Source organism: Procambarus clarkii, chromosome 37 (genome assembly GCF_040958095.1).
Source record: "Procambarus clarkii isolate CNS0578487 chromosome 37, FALCON_Pclarkii_2.0, whole genome shotgun sequence".
Taxonomy (NCBI): domain Eukaryota; kingdom Metazoa; phylum Arthropoda; class Malacostraca; order Decapoda; family Cambaridae; genus Procambarus; species Procambarus clarkii.
The window spans coordinates 38,422,791-38,444,379 of NC_091186.1; the positions used below are offsets into that span (position 1 = coordinate 38,422,791).

General features: G+C 46.4%; 1 protein-coding gene across 1 annotated transcript in view; it reads left to right on the forward strand.

Annotated features, from left to right (window-relative positions):
* Positions 1-21,589, forward strand: part of LOC138371910 (uncharacterized) — a 163,826-nt gene that overhangs the window by 96,541 nt on the left and 45,696 nt on the right. The window contains exon 2 of the mRNA XM_069336960.1: positions 19,789-20,490. Within this exon, the coding sequence (XP_069193061.1) occupies positions 19,789-20,490 (702 nt within the window). The remainder of the gene's footprint in view (positions 1-19,788; positions 20,491-21,589) is intronic.

Genomic DNA, 21,589 nt, shown 5'->3' on the forward strand with positions numbered 1-21,589 from the left:
AGTCTGGGGGCTCCCCCTACCCCCCTCCCAGTGAGAAGGGAGCTGGGCAGATAGCGGAGCGGCACGTGGTGACGTCATGCTCGTTTGCTTGTTTTCATTTTGGGATTTCTGTTCACTCGTTTGAATTTCAGTAGCAGTTTTAACCAGAATAGGGGTTTATTTTGGGGCACTTACCTTTTGGGTGCCTGACCTGGTCGATGGCAGAAATAGAATGTTCCAAACCACATGTGCATTTCTATAGGTCATTGCTCCTTGTGCCTCTCTGAAGGGGCCAGGTTCTGGCTCATTGTCCCCGGTAGGCCTAAGAACTCCATTCACTTGACTGATGCCAAAATCTAATGCAGTATATCCATATCAGTCTGGATAGCTCCAGGAGCCTCCGGGTCTCGCCCAAAAACTGGCGTTCATTACATTCAATGCCTTTTTTTTTTTTTTTTGCATCCTGGTAATATGACATCAGGAAATGCAGGAAATCTGTTGTTCATGGCTTCAACAAGTGGTAGAGCCAAGAGAAAACAGGTTGTGATGACTTTTGAACAAAAAGTTCAGCTTATAAAGGAAGTTGAAAGTGGATTTCCTAGAAGTGTTGTGTGCACCAAGTACCGTGGCACCTGGACTTGCAACTGCCCCTGCTTACGAATTTTTTGAGTTACAACGTAAATTTCGTCGAAAATGCAACTCGACTTACGTCCTTTGCTTCGACAAGCGACTTTGTTGAAACGCATATGGGTCGACCAATCCCGTGATTCCTGGAGGCACGGCCGACCTGGCCTCAGTTTATCAGACCTGCCTGCTTAGTGACGATCGTGCTTGTAAAGAATTTAATTATTTTTGTGCTTTTTTGTTTTTTGAACATAAAAGTAATTATTATATATCACGTAATGGGTCTCAAGAAAGTCGGTGGTAAGGTTCAACCTAAGAAAGCACATGTGAGGATGACCATAGAGGAAAAACAAGAGATCATTCATAAACACGGAAATGGTATGAGGGTTGTTGATATAGAGTAGAGGATGTCCCTCATTTATTAAAAAAATGAGTGCAGCATGGGAAGAATTGCAAAGTTTTGCTGAAAAATGTCACCCAAATCAAGCTGTAGCAGGCTGTTGTGTTAACTTTTTATCCCTTTAACTGCACAAAGCATCATATGATGCTTTGTGTAACTGTCAACAAATTGGGCACAGTATCATATGATGTTTAGGAGTACCATGCAAGATTTAAAAGTCCCACAGCTACACGTGGTTCACATCAGCTTCCTCAGGGCTCTTGTAAACAGATGCCATTTAAAAAAATCTTGGGCAACATTCCCGGGTGTGAGAACCTCAGTACTGAATGAACCACCAAGGCTGGCGCATGCAGCATGAGCTCACAGCACTGCTGTTCAGTTTGTGATTACAGTATCGCCTAAAAATGAAAAAAAATATGTGTAACTAGTATTATTTAGCGATGATAGTATTACAGAAGAACTCTGACTGTGATAAAAATGACCGGGATTCTAATAATAGCAGGATTGTTGTGATATAAATAAATAAATAAACAATAATTTGTGCTTTGCGTTGTATTGGGGGGAGGAGAAATGTTGAAGGAGGGAGGGCTATAGTGTCATCTGTCGAATCTGTGTGGCCACCTGTTACCGTCTGCACTCACCATACCAACTTAGTGCCCTGGAAACACAAACCGAAACTGTCTCTATTTTCCGCTCGTTACAGCTTGTAATAAAGTTGTTACATCTTGGCTTAACGTGTTTATGACATATTAGAACGTTGTTACAACTTGCTATATTGGTTGTAATCACTGGTTAGGTGGTGTTAAAACGTGTTCGAACGTTGTACCAACGTCGTAGTTTTGTTGTGTGTGTTTGGCGGGTGGTTCCCTATGGTGAACACAAATGTAGATACTTACATATAATGTACTAGTATTTTCTGTTGCCCAGTCGAAAACTTTATTAATATCTGCTTGAAGTTTTTCAATGTTTTCAGCAGAGGTAATTTTCCTACTGATTTTTGTGTCATCTGCAAAGGATGATACAAAGCTGTGACTTGTATTTTTGTCTATATCTGATATGAGAATAAGGAAAAGTAGTGGGGCACAGACTGTACCTTGAGGTACAGAGCTTTTAACTGTGCTTGGACTCAATTTTTTATGGTTGACTGTTGCTCTTTGTGTCCTGTTCGACCGAAAACTGAGTATCCAACTTTACTGGTTATTCCCATTGACCTCATGTTGTGTGCAATTACTCCAAGGTCACATATATTGAATGCCCGTGCGAAGTCCATGTATACCACATCCACATTCTGTTTTTCATCTAAAGCCTCAGTGACTTTGTCGTAGTGACCAAGTAGCTGTGAGATGCACGATTTTCCCGCTCGAAATCCATGTTGGCCTGGGTTGTGAAGGTCATTGGTCTCCATAAAACTGGTGACCTGACTCCTAATCACACCCTCAAATACTTTTATTATGTGGGACGTTAGTGCAACTGGTCTATAATTCTTTCCCAATGCTTTGCTCCCTCTCTTGTGTTGAGGGGCAATGTCTGCTACTTTAAGTGCATCTGGTAACTCCCCCATGTTCAAGCTCTTCCTCCACACTATACTGAGTGCCTGTGCTACTGGCACCTTGCATTTCTTTATGAATATTGAATTCCATGAATCTGGACCCGGGGCTGAGTGCATAGGCATGTTTTCAATTTCTCTTTCAAAATCTAGTACGCTTGTGTTGATATCAGTTATATTTACTGGGGTTTGGATATCACGCATAAAGAAATTCTCTGGATCTTCCACTTTCATGTTATTTATTGGAGAGCTAAACATGTCCTCATACTGCTTTTTAGGATTTTACTAATTTCTTTGTCATCGTCTGTGTATGAGCCTTCACTCGTACGAATGGGTCCAATACATGCAGTTGTTTTTGCTTTTGGTTTTGCATATGTGAAGAAGTATTTTGGATTTTTCTTTATTTCCTGAATTGCTTGCTGCTCTAACTGCCTTTCTTCAGTCTGATATGAGTGTTTCAATTTCCGCTCGATTTCTTTAATCTCCCTATTTAAATTATTCTTTCTTTGTAAGGAAAGTTGTGTCTGCTTATGCATTTCCGTTATTTTTTTCCTTTTTTTATACTGTCATCTGCGTTCTCCTTCTATGCTGGACCTCTTTCTGGCTTTCCTCAAAGGAACATGTTTCAGCCAGACTTGATATGCTTTCGAAGTCAGTTTTTCTATTCCTTCTGTAGGACTTGTATTACTTTCAACATTTTCCTATGGAATGTTTGTAAGTTCCCTGTTTATTGTCTCCCAGTCTACCATTTTATTATTATAATTTAATTTACTGAATAACCCATCTCTCACTTGATCATTGTTTTAGGTCTATTCTGGGTATTGATGGTAGTTTACACTTCAATGAGCTTGTGATCTGAGTATGTGGTATCTGATATCGTAATGTCCCTGATTATGCCTTCATTGTTTGTAAAGACCCGATCTAGAATATTTGCATTTCTCGTTGGCTCTGATATCTGCTGGTTGAGTGAAAATTTATCACAGAATCTAAGCAGCTCTCTAATCTGTGGTTGGTTATGTCCTGATAGATTTCCTGGTATAATATTATTGTTTGCTATTCTCTATCTTAGATTTGGCAAGTTGAAGTCACCTAGGAAGATAATATGAGGTATCAGGTTCGCCAAATTATCAAGGCTATTCTCTATTTTGTTTATCTGTTCTGCGAATTCCTCAGCTGTTGTATCTCGCAGTTTGTATATTAGAATAAAAACTAAGTTTATTTTCTCTATTTTTACTCCCAGTACCTCTACCACCTCATTTGTAAAGTCAAGGAGTTCCAAGCATACAAGGTCTTCCCTAATATACAGACCCACTCCTTCATGTGACCTAAATTACCCTATCACACCTTTACAGATTATATCCTGCAATCCAGATCTCACTGTCGAAGAATTCCCCTGCATGGGTTTCTGTGAAAGCTTCAAATACTGCATTTGATTTAGTGAGGAAGCCATTTATGAATTGTACTTTGTTTTTTTTTTCTTGTTAGTCCTTGCATGTTGGCAAAGATGAATGAGTTTACTCAATTTGGGATAGTTTGACTGGGAGACTTTTTGGGCAGGTACATTATGCGAGGACATGTTTAGTTTGTTTGGCCCTGTGCTGATTGTTGTAAGGCAGTTGCCTGTCATAGTTGTAGTTCCTTTTTGGTGTACTCACCTAGTTGTGCTTGCAGGGGTTGAGCTTTGGCTCTTTGGTCCCGCCCCTCAACCGTCAATCAACTGATGTACAGATTCCTGAGCCTACTGGGCTCTAGCATATCTACATTTGATACTGTGTATGGAGTCATCCTCCACCACATCACTTTCTATAGTGCATTCCATTTACTAACTACTCTGACACTGAAAAAGTTCTTTCTAATGTCTCTATGGCTCATTTAGGTACTCAGCTTCCACCTGTGTCCCTTTGTGCGTGAACCACCTGTGTTAAATAATCCATCCTTGTCTACCCTGTCAAATTGTAATTTGTATCTGTAATGTATCTGTATATGTATCAGGTGTGTAATTGTATCCGTGATTCTGGTATGCAAGTGGGTCTGGCATCCAGTTCCATACATTCTCTATGTTCCCCCTTTTGAAATCTCTTTTGGCTTGGTATAAAAAATTAATTGAGTTTCCTCAAAATTCATTATCTTGTTTGACACTCTTTATGTAACGTTCCGTGCCTTTCACGTGAAAGTATTGGCAGCTGAGGTCATAGCATTTTCTGTCCTCGAGTGAGGTTTGGCACATGTCAGGATAGAAAAACCTACATGTTGATCCAAATTGACACTGTCCTTTGCTAAGTACATTTAAACATTTTTGGGGATGGTGGTAACTGCATTCTAATCCTTTCTTATTACCAGCATATCTATGTCTGCATATGCCCTTTACATAAAATTTATATATCTGTCCTTCTGGTCTGACTCGCTCTATCTGGGACTGTTGTAATGTTTGTACCTATCGTGCTGTCTATTACACTTTCTAGCCTATGGTCGTCTGCATCCGGGCATACTGAATCAGAGTTTAGAACTTCCAGAGTTTCTGCTTCAGTTTCCTCCTTGACTATAGTCTCTGCCCCTGGTCTATTAGAATTATTGCTGTACATTTCAAACTCTCTCTGGATGGCTGGTACGCTTTCAATGAATTATGTTTTCCAGTCATGCGTCATGTTATCTAGAAGGTTTTTTAGGATATTCCAAGATGGCAGGTAATTTTTACACACCCAGAACAAATGGCCAGCTCTCAGTCCCATGGTGTTACTCCTGTACAAGCTGAATGAAATCTATTCTTACATATATATAACATTCAATTTCAATTGCCTTTGACTTTAAGGTTTATTAGTGGCAGCAAATTAATTTGTTTACTGCCATTTTGTCCTGTTTTGCTGTGCACTTGGAATGGGGTTGCCAGTGTTCTATATTTGCACGAATGCCAACCTCTTGTACTTATCTAATCTTGAAAGTGCGTATTACAACATTCAATATGCAAGACCAGTTTGTCTGTTCCCTTTATCTCAAACCCTACCCAGCTGCATGTTCCAGGGTATACTGTAGATGGCAACCTGGAGTTTAGTGAGTGGCTCCACTCCCTGGCTGTTCCCTGGGTCACCATCACCACCAGTGTGGAGGTGCCAGTTTTCTATTTGGTAATTTTGTTGACTGTCCTTAGTATTTCAGTATTTAGTAAACTGTCCTCAGTATTTTACTATTTCTAATATTACAGTATATGTATATTTAAATTTATATGCTTAACCCTTATGTACAGGTACTTATCGTATGTAGAGGAGTACAAGTCACTGTTGTTGACCGTAACCTTCCCCTCAGGTCTCTGGGTTGATGTGTCCTGTTGCCACTTCTTTGTTCTTAAACCATTAATGACTGGTTGGCTGTATCCATTATCATAAGGAATTTTATGCTTACTTTCTGGCTTCCTCTGTTGACTTACTCCATTATTTATTTCTAGATTCCCATTCCCATATTTCAGTATAAATTCACAGTATATTCTCACTGAGGACGGCTCTAGCCCTGGTCACCTCGTGGCTAGTGTATACAGCATATTCTCACTGAGGACGGCTCTAGCCCTGGTCACCTCGTGGCTAGTGTATACAGTATATTCTCACTGAGGACGGCTCTAGCCCTGGTCACCTCGTGGCTAGTGTATACAGTATATTCTCACTGAGGATGGCTCTAGCCCTGGTCACCTCGTGGCTAGTGTATACAGTATATTCTCACTGAGGACGGCTCTAGCCCTGGTCACCTCGTGGCTAGTGTATACAGTATATTCTCACTGAGGACGGCTCTAGCCCTGGTCACCTCGTGGCTAGTGTATACAGTATATTCTCACTGAGGATGGCTCTAGCCCTGGTCACCTCGTGGCTAGTGTATACAGTATATTCTCACTGAGGACGGCTCTAGCCCTGGTCACCTCGTGGCTAGTGTATACAGTATATTCTCACTGAGGACGGCTCTAGCCCTGGTCACCTCGTGGCTAGTGTATACAGTATATTCTCACTGAGGATGGCTCTAGCCCTGGTCACCTCGTGGCTAGTGTATACAGTATATTCTCACTGAGGATGGCTCTAGCCCTGGTCACCTCGTGGCTAGTGTGTACAGTATATTCTCACTGAGGATGGCTCTAGCCCTGGTCACCTCGTGGCTAGTGTATACAGTATATTCTCACTGAGGACGGCTCTAGCCCTGGTCACCTCGTGGCTAGTGTATACAGTATATTCTCACTGAGGACGGCTCTAGCCCTGGTCACCTCGTGGCTAGTGTATACAGTATATTCTCACTGAGGATGGCTCTAGCCCTGGTCACCTCGTGGCTAGTGTATACAGTATATTCTCACTGAGGACGGCTCTAGCCCTGGTCACCTCGTGGCTAGTGTATACAGTATATTCTCACTGAGGACGGCTCTAGCCCTGGTCACCTCGTGGCTAGTGTATACAGTATATTCTCACTGAGGATGGCTCTAGCCCTGGTCACCTCGTGGCTAGTGTATACAGTATATTCTCACTGAGGATGGCTCTAGCCCTGGTCACCTCGTGGCTAGTGTGTACAGTATATTCTCACTGAGGATGGCTCTAGCCCTGGTCACCTCGTGGCTAGTGTATACAGTATATTCTCACTGAGGACGGCTCTAGCCCTGGTCACCTCGTGGCTAGTGTATACACATTCAAGGGTGTTGCCTTATTTTGGCACTCTTATACATCTCCACTTTTTCACGTGGCAATATTCCTACATTTCAACTTTTATGTGTCGTGTTACACTTCACTGTAACTTCACTGAATCACAGTTTTAGAATAGCCAATACAGTGGAACCTCAGTATTCGGATTTAATTGGTTCCTGAAGGAGAGACGAATGCCAAAAAGTGCAAATGCCGAATAATTTGTTCTCATATGAAATAATGTAAATTGGATTAATCAGTTTCAGACCACAAAAATAAATATAGTTATACAATAATTAAATGAAATAAATGCTAACACACTTTACCAACACTTAGACATATGTTGATGGCATATGTGGAAGGTAGTGAGGCAGAGGAAGAGAGATGTTCTTTGGGAGGGGAGTCCCATACCATTATAACTTCTGGTAGTTGTGCTTCTGGGATTCTTTCTCTTTTCTGTCTTTTTCTGTTTCCCTCATTACACTCACTGGATGCTTTTCTTACAAGAAACTTGTCCAAGGATAATTAATTTTGTCGGCACTTTAACCATTAAATTGCGCATTGCATCATATGATGCTTTGACCGACTTGCAGTAAATTGCGCATCGCATCATATGATGCTTTGGAGTACTACGCAAGATTTAAACGGCCCACGGATACACGGGGTTCACCACACCTTCATCAGGGCTCTTGTAAACAGACGCCATTTAAAAAAAAATCGTGGGCCAAATTCCCAAGTGTTAGGGGCCTCAGTATTGAATGAGCTACCAAGCCTGACGCACGCAGCATGAGCTCACAGCACTGCTGTTCAGCTTGTGATCACAGCATCGCCTAAAGATGCCATAATATACTTGTTCATGCTATTATGTAGTGATGATATTATTACAGAAGACCCCTGACTGTGATAAAACTGACCAGGGTTCTGATAATAGGTGGATTTTGGTGATATTTAGCGCTGTGCGCCATGGAGGGAGGAGTAATGCTGTGGGAGGGAGGGTGGTGGCGTTGTCTTCTGTGTGTGGCCACCTTTTATTGACTGCACTCACCATAGCAGCTTAGTGGTTCGCTATGGTGAACACAAATGTAGATACTTATATATAACGTGTGTATAGAGGGTATAAACAGCAATAGAAGGTTGGGAGCCGCCATTTTGGAGAATGTGGGCAAGTGAGGTGTTGAGGGAGTGAGTGGCAGCCAGTGGCGGGCTGCCACTGGCACTGCCACTCAGCATGCCAACTTAGTGGTTCGTTATGGTGAACACGAATGTAGATACTTATATATAACGTCTGTATATAGTGAATAAAAGCAAAAACAGTATGGTGGGAGGAGAATGTGGGCGAGTGAGGTGTTGAGGGAGTGAGTGGCTGGCTGGTGTGTGGTGGTCACTCCTCAATACTTTTTGACTCATAATAGCAGCTTAGTGGTTCGTTATGGTGAACAAAACATGCGGATACTTATATATAACCTGTTTATATAGTGTAATAACCGACAAAGAATTTTTGTTCACTGATGAACATAATTGAATCAACAATATGCACACCATATTTTTGAGTACAGCAATGATTCACTCATTTTATTATATAAATATATCACACTACACACTATTGAATAATATTACAGCAAAAAAACTACGAAAAATCAATCAGACATTGAAATAATTAGGTAATTATCTCTTTGTGGCAACTCCGGCCTGACAGCTGGCAAGCAACAGACCGCCTGGGACGCACGCTGAGTCAGCACCTGTTTTTTGCCAGACTTCCCCGCCCCATAGCGGGCAATATATGCCACTTACGATTTTTTTATTATTTTTCCCATGATCAGTGAACACAAATTAACAGGTTTAGAAAAAATATAAAATTTTGTTTTTGTTTTTTTGGTTTGCGCCTGTGAGTGACATGCTAAATAGCCAGGCTCCATACAAGGGTTAACCCCTCAACTGCGCAACACGCCTGCAGGCCCTCGATGGGGGGGGGGGGGGGGGTGCGCAACGCGCCTCCGGGGATTTTATATTTTTAGCGTATAATTCAAATCCCCGCAATTCAAAACCCCGCGGCTACATGGGGTTCACATTAGCTTCCTCAGGGCTCTTATAAACAGATGCCATCTTTAAAAAAAATCGTGGGCAACATTCCCTGGTGTGAGAGCCTCAGTACTGAGTGAGCAACCAAGGCTGGCACACGCATCATGAGCTCACAGCACTGCTGTTCAGCTTGTGACCACAGCATCACCTAATAATGTCAAAATATATATATAACTTGTATTATTTAGCCATGATAGTATTACAGAAGAGCCTGAGTGTGATAATGACTGTGTACATTGTTCAAATATCAGTGAATCATGGCTGTTCACAATGTTCACAGCGCTAGCCATAGCACCACAGCATTATTTCATCCATCTAGGAACCTTCAAACGATTTCTTATGTTACTTTACAAAATAAAGCTGTAGTCAGTTATTCATTTACAGGATTTAGTGGCCAGGATTGTGAGAATAGCTTGATTTTGGTGATAATTAGCGCTGTGCATAGTATTGTGAAAGGAGGAAGTTTGGTGAGGGAGGGAGAGAATCCAGATAGCATCACTATGTGGGGCAGCCACTCTTGTTTTGCTCACTATACTAGCTTAGTGGTTCGCTATGGTGAGCATATATGTACATGGATATATAGAATGTGTGTATGTAGTGTAATAACAGCAACAGGAGTAAGTTGGGAGGAGCTATTGTGGCGAGGGAGGTGACGTCATAATAGCATCGTCTGCTGTGTGATTTCTCATGCAGTGTATGGTGGCCACTGTGCTGTTTGGACACAATACCAGCTTATTTGCATAGTTCTGGTGAATAAAACATGTAGATACGTATGCATAACATGTGTAAATAGTGTAATAAAAACAATAACCGTATGGTGGGAGGAGGAGTGATGACGAGTACGATGTTGGAGGAGTGAAGGAGGACTGGCGGGATGTGGCAGCTGACACTCGCTGAGTTCTGAGTGTGTTTATGGTGTGTGTATATAGTGTGATAGTGTATAGTGTGTAAATAGATTGTATATATACATAAATTAGCATGATACATTAGAAGTATGTGCAAGATATGTGTACACGTGTGCCATGCACGTATCTCAGTGTCTTCGGACAGTACGGATGTTCTACTGCCATAATATAGTGTACGTGTTCATTATACATAGGATTGGCACGAAAAAAACAAATGAAATGTATTTTAACTTTTTTTTTTTTTTTTTTTTTTTTTTTGAGATATATATACAAGAGTTGCTACATTCTTGTACAGCCAATAGTACGCACAGCGTTTCTGGCAGGTCCCTGGAATATGATCCCCGCCGCGAAGAATTGTTTTTACAACCAAGTACCCATTTTACTGTTGAGTTAAACAGAGGCTACAGTTAAGGATTTGCGCCCAGTAAATCCTCCCTGGCCAGGATACAAACCCATGACAAAGCGCTCGCGGAACACCAGCCGAGTGTCTTACCACTACACCACAGAGACTGGGAGCTGAGCGCAAAAAGTGAATACAAATATATCCGTGGCAACTCACGCATTTTGAGCCGGGCACCCTACTGGCCCTGGGAGCATATGCCACAGGCGACCGGGGATTGATGACATCACGCGCGAACTGACGGACACCTTAGTAGCCAAAGTAAGTAGTGGTACCTCGGAGTACGAGTGTACCTGTTTACGCGTTTTTCGGATTACGAGCAGGATTTGCTCGGAAAATTTACATCGGAATACGAGGGTGTTGATACTCGTACAGGCCGACCTAGCGCATGGTGGCACAGCGATCGCCACTCAGTTTACCAGTGCCTCGTGCCCAGTGACTATCCCGCCTCAATTCTTCACAAGGATTTACAGTGTTTTGTCGAATAATTGGCCATTTGAGCATAAAAGTTGTTATTATATATCTCGCAATGGGTCCCAAGAAAGCCAGTGGTAAGGTTCAACCTAAGAAAATAGTTGTGAGTAGAGGCAGTAGAGGATGTCTCTTCCTCATTAACACTTTCGCGCTCTCGGCGCTCAAAAAAAATCAATACCCCAGATGCTTTCGGCACTTCGCGCGCCTACGTGGTAAGACCGAAAAAGTGTACACTCTTTTGACTGTCCTGACAATAATTGAAGGCGCACGTATTTAAATTTGGTATCACTGTGTTCGCAATGAAATTGTCTATAAGAGCATACCTATAAAATGCCGCCCAACCATAAGGAGTATCAACACCAAATAAAAAACTATGCAGATCACTCGCCGAGAGCGCCAAACAGCAACAAAATGTTTCCACTCTCTTAATGGTTGCAAAGCCTACAGTTGTCCTACATTGCTAATTTTGGTATCATTGGAATCGCAATAAAATTCTCTACACGGACATATGCATATGAATGTTTAATATAGGTAATTGCCCACTTGCAAGAGTGTGTGAAGTGGAGAGTAGTTAGCCGCGAGCGCACTGGCGAAAACACAGGGGGGAAATCATGCTTGGAAAGTTTATACATTTATACGTTTCCTGACCCTACTTTTCTATGTACGTATTTCTTTTTTATACCAATGTGTTCGCAATAAAATTTTCTATAAGATGAAATGTATAACATTTGTACAAAGCATGTGTAAGAGAAGCGCCAAATATAGAACCACGTCGCTCAGTATGCGTTCGCGGCAGAAACGAACGCATTGTTTTCGTTCTTGATGTTTGTCATGTTTATACTTGTTGAAACATTTTATAATTTGTATGACAGTGATCGCAGTAAAATTCCCTACACAGACATATACATAACTCATACAAATATTTCCCACGTGTCGGATATATCAACGGCTAAAGGGAACCCACTACCATACAGCCGCCACACTCAGAGCCACACCCGCCACACCCCCAAACATACTTTGTGTTTTTTTTTTTTTTTTACTCATAGAAGTTTATGTGATATAATATTCATTCTGGTACCAAACAATTCGCAAATAAATTCTCTACAAAACGTATATAATATAACTTCTTATAGATGATAAAAAATTCCAAATAGGTGTGCTTACCCTGTCTATGTTGATTGAAGATCAACAGTTGAGTATTTTTTCTTCACTCCACCATCTTCAGGCTTCTGATCCTGAAGTTGCTCATCTGATGTTTCTTAGGTGGAGTGAAGCTGTTGCCGGTGGTTATTTTTTCTCCACCCAAAATATCTTTCTTCGGTGGTACCTTGTGTAGCAAGGCGCAGCGCACAGTGCCACATCACAAGTTTTACATCCATATATCACGTCCCTCCTTTTGCCAGACTTGAAACAAACACGGCATCTTTTTTTTAGCCAAGTGCACGAGTTCATGCGTCAACTTGTAGTTGAGACGTTGTTCTGAATCTATAATTCTTGTATTTCTTGGATGCACTGGAGGAATATTGCCTTCTACAGGAACCACCAAACTTGTAGTAGAATCTTCTATGAAATCAGAAACATCAAGTGGTTCTATGTCCTCAATGTCCATTTCAGAATTTGTGGTTGATGAGTGGGCTTGAGGTGTTGAGGTGAACAGAGGACGCCTCGCACCAGATGGCCCGGGTGTTGAAACTGCCGCGTCAGCAGGAGGAGCTGCGCTGGCATCTATGTCGGGAACATGTGGTATGCTTGTTGTTGTTGGCCATTCCTCGCTGTTCCACGCCAATAAGGCTGAGTCACAAGGCTAAGGCCAATCTGAGAGTATCCCCATCCATTTCGGTTAAAAAATGGAATTTATAGAAATATTTTTTCGATGGACGAGAAAAGTAGTCTGTTATGCGGAATCGTAAGAAAAAACAGTGACGAGTTATCTCTAATCTAAAGCGCGAAAGTGTTAAGAAAATGTGTGAAGTATGCGAAGAACTGCTAAGTTTTGTTGAAAAAACTCAACCAGAAAAGCTGTAGCAGGCCGTTGCATTGACCTTTTAAATAACAATGTGATGTCTTACTACAGTCAAGTGTTAAAATGTAGGGAAAAACAAGTGTCTTTAGACAGATTCTTAGTAAGACAAGCAAGCAGTGAGCCACAAGCAGGTCTTAGTGGTATGCAGGCAAAGCATGCCAGAGAGTGCACACCAGAGAAGTCCTCACTGCCTAATGTTATAATGGAAGGGGACTCCCCTTCCAAACAGTAACACCTCTCCTTCTCCCCCTCCTCACCATCTTCCATACACCAACAGTAGTCATCAGCAAGGGTAAGTAATAACTTGAACATAGTTTTGTAGTGAAGATTTATATGAACTAGGTGTAAAATTTAGTTTGAAGTGAGGTTTCTGGGGGAGCCCCGTCGGCTCCCCGGAGCTTTACCGGCTGATATGCTAATGTCAGACTTTGGCATCAGTCATGTGTATGGAGTTCTAGGGCCTACTGGGGACCACGAGCCAGAACCTGGCCCCCTCAGAGAGGCAAGGGGAGCAATGGCCTATAGAAACCCCCGTGTGGTTGGAAGCATTCTATGTCTGCCATCGACCGGGTCAAGCATCCAGAAAGGTAAGCATTCCAAAACAAACCCCTATTCTGGTGAAAATTGCTACCTAAGCCGAACTAGTGGATAGAACTCTTCAACAGAAAACAAGGAAACTAGTATGACGTCATACGTCACCGCGCCGCTGTCTGCGCAGCTCCCCCCTCCCCAGGAGGGGGAAGGGGGAGCCCCAGACCTCCCACGCCGGCTATCCACCCACCAGTTCTTCGGCTGATGCTATAGGCAATGGTTATGTGCTCCGGCTCCAGTGGTTATTTCAGCACTGTACCTAGAGTGTGGTGTCTGTTTTCTAGGTGGTGCGTGAGCCGGGAGTGATTCTTCAGTACTCGGGCTGCATGCGCCTAGGGTTCCCTTCCCTAGGTGCCCTGTAAGTACTGCCCTTGGGGCTTGGGGCCACCTTCCACAAGTTCCTTGGGTCCTGCCCCTGCTTGGCCGTTTACTGCTTGGTTTTCGGCCGCTCTTTGTGTGCTCGGGGGTTCTGTCTCCCTTGTTCGCCTTAGAGTGAGGGGCAGTGTTTGCACTGGTGGGGCACGGGGTACTGTGCAGCTTGTCTTTACCAATCATAGCGGCCGGCTCTGTTCCGCTTGGGTACGCTGTCCTCTTGCGGGGTTTTCTTTTTCTTTTTGTTTATCTACCTGGTGGGGGGGTCTGCCTTCGTTCTTGCCCCTTGTGTCCCTTGTGTTCTGAGTATTTTCTGGTGGTGCCCCCTGCTAGGTCCCCGTGAGTGTACACGTCCCGGGGGTTCAGCTCTTAGAAAGTTGTTTGGTAGCTTTGGGTGCCGGTTGGCAGTACCCTGCCTGGGACTACCTGAGCGCGAGTCCTCTTAAAGTAAACGCTCGGGACCCTGGGAAACCCCTGGGGGCGCGCGGGTCCGATTGATGTGACCCCAGAGCCCCCCCCTCGCTTCCAGCGAGTTTGAGGGTTGCTCTCACCTTTTGTCTCTGGGTGACTCTCTGTTTTGCCTCCGTCTGCTGCCTGTGGGGTCGGTGACACCTTCGACCCGGAGTCCTGCGAGTTTGGTTGCTCGTTGTGGCTCGGTTACCCAGTTGTGCTAACACAGCGGGTGCGGGCAGCAGGGGCGTTGCACTTGAGCCTTGGTGGTGGCAACGTTCTCGTGGTTTCCTCCCCGGGAGCCCCGGGGCTGCCCCGTTGTAGTTCGTTTTGGGACTTGGGGGTGTTGGCTGCTTCGGTTCCATCCACGCCCCCTTGTCTTTTCCCCTGGTTCACCCTGCCTGCATCCGGTTCCTTACGGTCTGTAGGTTCGGGGCGGGGTTTTTGGTGGTGTTGAGACTCGGGCAGTCTCGGGGAATTCCCCTTCCGGGGTAGTGACGGGGGCATTTGGGCCTGTTCCTCCAGCCGTGTTGTATGAGTCTGCCAGTGGGCTCCCTTCCTTAGTGTTTTCTCGGCTGCCCCGGTTTTCTGGTACGGCCGGGGCTTTGGGGGAACGGCTCGGCCCCGGGGCCTGTCGTGTAGGTTCCCGGGGCTGGGGAGGGGCTGACTTGGGGGGGCCTTGGCCCCGTTAGACCCCGTGGGGGTTTTTTATCCCCCTCTAGGCGGGGCTTGTGGTTACGCGGAGTGGGGTCTTTCCTCCCCACTCGCCGTAAGTGCTGTTGGATGTCGGCCCCCCCCTGGGCTCGGTTCCTTGGCCTTTGAGTCGGTTGGTTCCGTCCTGTGGGTGGATGTTTCCTCTCCCCCCCTTTTTGGGACGGTGTTTTTGTCATGTTTCCCCGTTCGGTGGGGTTCTGCGTGACTTCTGATCTCGGGTGCGCCTGCGCCTTCGTGTGCCTTCGGGACTAGTGTTGGCTTCTGTGTTCTCGAGGGTACGGGAAGGTTTTTCGCTACTTCCCGCATTATTGGAACGTCTGTCGGCTCCTCGTACTTGTCGCCCTGTTGGGCTACTTGTCGCCCTGTTGGGCTACTTGTCGCCCGGTTGGGCTACTTGTCGCCCGGTTGGGCTACTTGTCGCCCGGTTGGGCTACTTGTCGCCCGGTTGGGCTACTTGTCGCCCGGTTGGGCTACTTGTCGCCCGGTTGGGCTACTTGTCGCCCGGTTGGGCTACTTGTCGCCCGGTTGGGCTACTTGTCGCCCGGTTGGGCTACTTGTCGCCCGGTTGGGCTACTTGTCGCCCGGTTGGGCTACTTGTCGCCCGGTTGGGCTGCTTGTCGCCCGGTTGGGCTGCTTGTCGCCCGGTTGGGCTACTTGTCGCCCGGTTGGGCTACTTGTCGCCCGGTTGGATTCCTTTTTGGGCTCTTTGCTTCTTTGGCCGGTTTTCTTGTTCCTGCTTCCTCTTTTGGCTCCTTTTCTCGTGCAGTAGTCCTGGCTGGCGCCTTCCCGCAGGGAGGGTGTGCGGTTCGGCCAGCGGCCAGCGTGTTCTGCGCATGCGCCGTGGAGTTTGTTTTGGTCTGGGCGGTGTTTCAGTGCTGGGGTTTTGCGCCCTTTTTTGCTTCAGTGCTTCGCCTCTCGTTCTTCTCCCTGGCTGCGGTATGTGCCCCTTCGCGCCGGGGGTGTCCTGGTTCCCTGTTGTGGGGAGGACACCGCGGTTTTCCCTGTCATGGGTGTGGACCGCCTCCTTCGCCTCTCCCTGTTCTCCTGCGGGTCCGGCAGGGTCCGGCTCTGGCGTCTTCACCTGGCGGTGCTCTCAAGTTCTTCTGGGCACGGTTGAGTCGTGTCCAGTTCGTGCCACCATTCGCCAGGTGAGTTTCTGCAGTCTGGCGTCTTTTGGCCGGGCGCTGGATGCGGCGGTGTTTCTATACCTGTCTTTATTTAGGTTTATTTTGTACGACTGAGACCGTTCGCACACCAGTGACTGTCCCTTATCACCCCTTCCTGTCCCCCCTCATGTGCATGTCCAACCCATGCTGGTGTCATTCAGGGGACCCTCCCTTTTTAATGTTGTGAGGTGTGGGGGTTGTAGGGTTGGTTCTGTACTCACCTGGTAAGGCTCCTGGCTGTGCTTGCAGGATTTGAGCTCTGGCTCTTGGGTCCCGCCTATCTGGTAGAACTTGCGGGATAGTACCAGTGGAGTGCAGTGGTGCTATTGGCACTTTTGGGGGACACTGTATTACCATCAGTGGTCTGTGCTTGTTACACGACCTACTTGCGAGCATAAGCCTGCTGGTTCGTCCGTGGACTTCCAGGGCGCACTGGCCTGTTTTCGTGTGGCAGTTCCGGCCCGTCCTGGTTGTGGGGGTATGTGGGCCGGTGGACTGCTCCTAGCAGCTGCCTGGTGGGCCATCCTCTGGCCGGTCTGGCCTAGCCTTGGACCGGGCTTCAGGTGTAAAAGAGCTCCCAGTACCTCATCCAGCAGGTATCGAGCGGGGTTTCTCCGCCGTCGGTCGCCTGGTGCAGGTTTCTGGGCCTGCAAGGTTTTTGTAGTGTCTCCGTTGGCCCTGTCTGGGGTCTGCCTGCTCCGTTCTCTGCCTTTGCAGAGGGGAGTTGCTATTTACAAGTTGCTGTTGCTGCTGCACGTGTGCATTGGTACCGTGTTTCACGGTGGCGTGTCCTTGTTCCTGTGTCCGGTTGTGGAGTGGCACTTTGCTGCTGTTTTGTGCCTGGGGATTGCGTGCGGTTTTTGTCCCTGCCTGATTGTCCACCCCTGGTTGTTCTCCTGGGGTTTTTTGTGCTTCTGCTCTTTCTTCCTGCCTCCTCTGCAGCAGGGATGTTCTGCGTGTATTCTTAGGCGTTGGTCAGCCTGTGTCCTGTGATGTGCTTATTTGTCTCGGTCTATTGCAGTTGTTCGTGCCCCTTGGTTCGGGTCCTGTTCTGGCGGCGGCCCTTCCGCCTTCTTTGGTTTTCCTGCCCTGCCGTTTTTTTTTTTTTTTTTTTTTTTTTTTTTTTTTTTTTTTTTTTTTTTTTTTTTTTTTTTTTTGGGGGGGGGGGGGGGGTTCTTGCGATGTCTCGCGTCGGACCCGTCGTTTCTGAACTCCTGGCGGGCTTGCATGCTTTGGGGAGTTTTTCTGTTCGGCAGACGTTCCATCTCCTTGTGCCGCCTGGGTTTCGGTGGTCGCGCCCGAGATCTTCTCGCGGCTCCGCCTTTTTCCTGGGCTCGGGGGGGCCTTGTCAGGGCTGCTTATGTTCTGCCTTGTGGTCTTGCCTCCGGTTGGTGGTCGGGTGGCTTCGTGGTAGGTGTCCCACCTGCGTGCTTCTCTTGGCGGCAGTATGGGGTATTTTGGCGGTCCTTCCTTTTCCTGTCCCTTCTTAGGTGGTTACTCCTGTTGGCTTGGTTTACTCTCGGCTTCGTTTTCTAGTGGGGGTTGGGGGCCGTCGTCTTGCCACATACTGTCGCCTCTTTTCGTGCGGCGCAGGCGGAGCCGCTTCAGCTTGCTTTCGGTCTTGGTGTTGCTTCTGCACCGTTAGTCAGCTGTCTTGTGCGTCGTTTCACCTCCAGCCTGTTCGTGCGCCGCTTGCACCATCCTGGTCTCTGGTCAGCGTGCTCTGTCTTCTCCTCGGTTGGTAGTGCCCCTTCGGTTCCGGTGTGTTTTTTCGTCGGCTCTTTCCTTTGGGCCTTTGCCTCTGGGGGTCGGTTCGCTGAGTTTTCTTGCTCCTTCGGTTTTAGCGTTGGGCGCCTTGGGTTGGCATTTGCTGCCAGTTGTCTCGCCTCCTTGGGGGGTGCGTGGTGTCCGCCTCCCGGTTTTGTCCCTTTGACCTTCCTCTGTGGGTAGTTAGCTCCGGGGAGCCGACGGGGCTCCCCCCAGAAAACCAGCGTTGAATGTAATGAAACGCCATTTTCTGGGTGAGACCCGGAGGCTCCCCGGCAACCCTCCCTCCCTCCGGTCGGCGTTTTTCGCGTGTTTTGACATCCAGCCTCAGAACTGGTGGGTGGATAGCCGGCGTGGGAGGTCTGGGGCTCCCCCTTCCCCCTCCTGGGGAGGGGGGAGCTGCGCAGACAGCGGCGCGGTGACGTATGACGTCATACTAGTTTCCTTGTTTTCTGTTGAAGAGTTCTATCCACTAGTTCGGCTTAGGTAGCAATTTTCACCAGAATAGGGGTTTGTTTTGGAATGCTTACCTTTCTGGATGCTTGACCCGGTCGATGGCAGACATAGAATGTTTCCAACCACACGGGGGTTTCTATAGGCCATTGCTCCCCTTGCCTCTCTGAGGGGGCCAGGTTCTGGCTCGTGGTCCCCGGTAGGCCCTAGAACTCCATACACATGACTGATGCCAAAGTCTGACATTAGCATATCAGCCGGTAAAGCTCCGGGGAGCCTCCGGGTCTCACCCAGAAAATGGCGTTTCATTACATTCAACGCTGGTTTTTTGGGTAGTCAGGAACCGATTAATTCATTTCCCATTATTTCTTATGGGGAAATTAGCTTCGGTTTACGAGTTTTCAGAATGCGAGCTGTCTCCAGGAACGGATTAAACTCTTAAACCGAGGTACCCCTGTACAATTTCGACCTTTTGCTAACGTATCCATACTCAGGGAAAGGTTTTTGACATTAAAAAAAAAAAAAATCCAGAGAATTTATTTCCTATGCACGGGGTTGTAGTGCCGTATTCGGAAGCCGAGCAGCCCAGTGGTTAAGATGTTTCTAAAATGAGACATGGCATTGTCATTCAACAGGTTTATAACACGGTTTGTCAGGGTGATAATTTTCATGAAAATGTTTGCCATTTTGCACACATTCCTTTTATTAGAGAACTTGATTTAGGAATACCAAACTCTGTATCAAGAGCAGACACACGGGCACCACTTTCATATTCAGCTACGAATTCTTTCTTCATCTGTATCATGATGAAGAATATAACTTTTTTTTTTTTTTTGCTTGGCCCTTATCACTAACTTCATAAGTGACATGGTGACTTATTTACACTAAGAATATCAAACATATCCAAAATATCCAAGAGAAAAGTGTAGTGGGTTGTGTAGTGAACAACAGCTATGGTGAAACTGAAGCATCAGGGATGCATGTTTACTTCTGAATGCCGTGCAAACGGATGAATACCGAACATGAACACAGTGTCTGAATACTGTAACGTGTGAATTGGAAGCAATGCAAATATTGAGGTTCCTCTGTACAAGGAAATTATGTAAATATTATATAATTTGTATTGATAAATACAGTACAATACTGTAATATTACTTTTTGTTGCAACTACATCTAGCTTAACCAAATATTCTTTTCCACAGGATAACAAGCCAGAGGAATGTTCAGTGTGTTTTAACGATTATGACGACACTCAGCTACGGCCTCGCACACTGCCGTGCGGCCACGCATTCTGCTCCCAGTGTATTGACAATGCTATCAAGAATGGTCAGGTGACCTGCCCCAGCTGCCGGGCCCAGCACGCTGCCACAGCTGCTACTCACTTCCCAATCAGTTATGGTATGGAGGCTCTTATCAGAAAACTAAAAGGTATTGAGGTTGTGCCAGGGGAAACAGTACCAGCAAAACTCATTAAAACTCCTGCGAGAGGAATCGGCAAGAAGTTACGTTCCATGGTGGAGGAGCAGAAGAGCATCATCAGCAGCCTCATTACTAGCTGTGAAGAGGTACTGTCCCAGCTGGGGGAGTACCGGGGGCAGCTGGGGGACTGGAAGACTCATCACCTGCAGCTCCAGGACAAACTCTATGCTCTGGTAGAGCAGAACAAGTCAGCAATGAAGCTCTTGGAACTGGAGGATACCAGTGTGGTGGATATGACAACACATGGAGAGGAAGGGAAGACTCAGCTGCAGGCCATGTTGGGGAGCCTCGACACAGTCAACACCCCACAGGAGGTTGACACAACCATAGACACAGCTGATGAGTGCAGCATGAAGATAGAAGATTGGATGGAGAAGTGCCAGACACTCTTCCCTAATGTCAGGACTGTCCACACCTCAGTGAAGGTACGCTGCTGAAGGTCACATTGTTCTCACCCAACTGAGTGTAGTATTGCCTCTATATAAACACTTTTGACATGGAGACACATCAAGATGAGAGTAGACTTTATATATAGGAAACTTTCTGGGGGGAGCCCCTTCGGCTTCACTGAGCTATCCGGGCTGATATGAATGTATTAGACCCTTGCATCAGTCAAGCGAATGGAGTTCTAGGCCTAACACTGACCACGAGCCAGAACCTGGCCTCCCCTCAGAAAGGCACGACGAGCAATGGTCTATAGAAACCCCCTGTAGTTGGAAGCATTCTATATCTGCCATCGACCGGGTAATGCACCCAGAAAAGTAGGCATCCCAAAACAAACCTCTATTCTGGTTAAAAGATTGCTACTGGAAGCCGAACTATTGGACAGAACTCCCCAAATGAAAAATGAGCAAACGAGCATGTCACAACCGTCACCGTGCTGCCATCTGCGCAGCAACCCCCCCTCTCCGGGAGGACGTAGGGGAGCCCCAGACCCCCGTGCCAGCTATCCACACACCAGTTCTGTGGCTGATGTGCTTCCTGGATGGTTGTGCGACTCTGGCTCTGAATTTTCCAGTGCTGTGCCTTGTGATGTGGTCCTGTCCTGTGGTGGTGTGCGAGCCAGGAGTACTTTTACCAGTACTCGGTCTGCTTGCACCTAGGGTTACCTTCCCTAGGTAGGTAGCCCTAGAGTACTGCCTGTAAGTACTGCCCATGGAGCTTGGGGCTACCTTCCACAAATCACCTTTGAGGTCTACCGCTGCTGTGTGCTTTTGCTGCTCGGTGATTACCCTCCATTGGAGTCAATTGGGGTGCTTCATGCACCCCCTCTTTGCCTCTGGGAAGGAGGTAGTTTTCGTCACTGGTTGGGATGCAAGGTACTGTGCAGCTAGTTGTCATCTACTCATAGTGGCCGGCTCTGTTCCGCCTGGGCACGTTGTACTCCTGCGTGATTTTTTGTTTTTTTATTGTTTTTGTTTTCCTGCCTGGTGGGGGGTCTACCCCTTGGTTTTAGTCCTCGCCCCAATTATATCTTGGTGGTCCTCTACTAGGTACCCGTGAGTGTACATGTCCCGGGAGTTC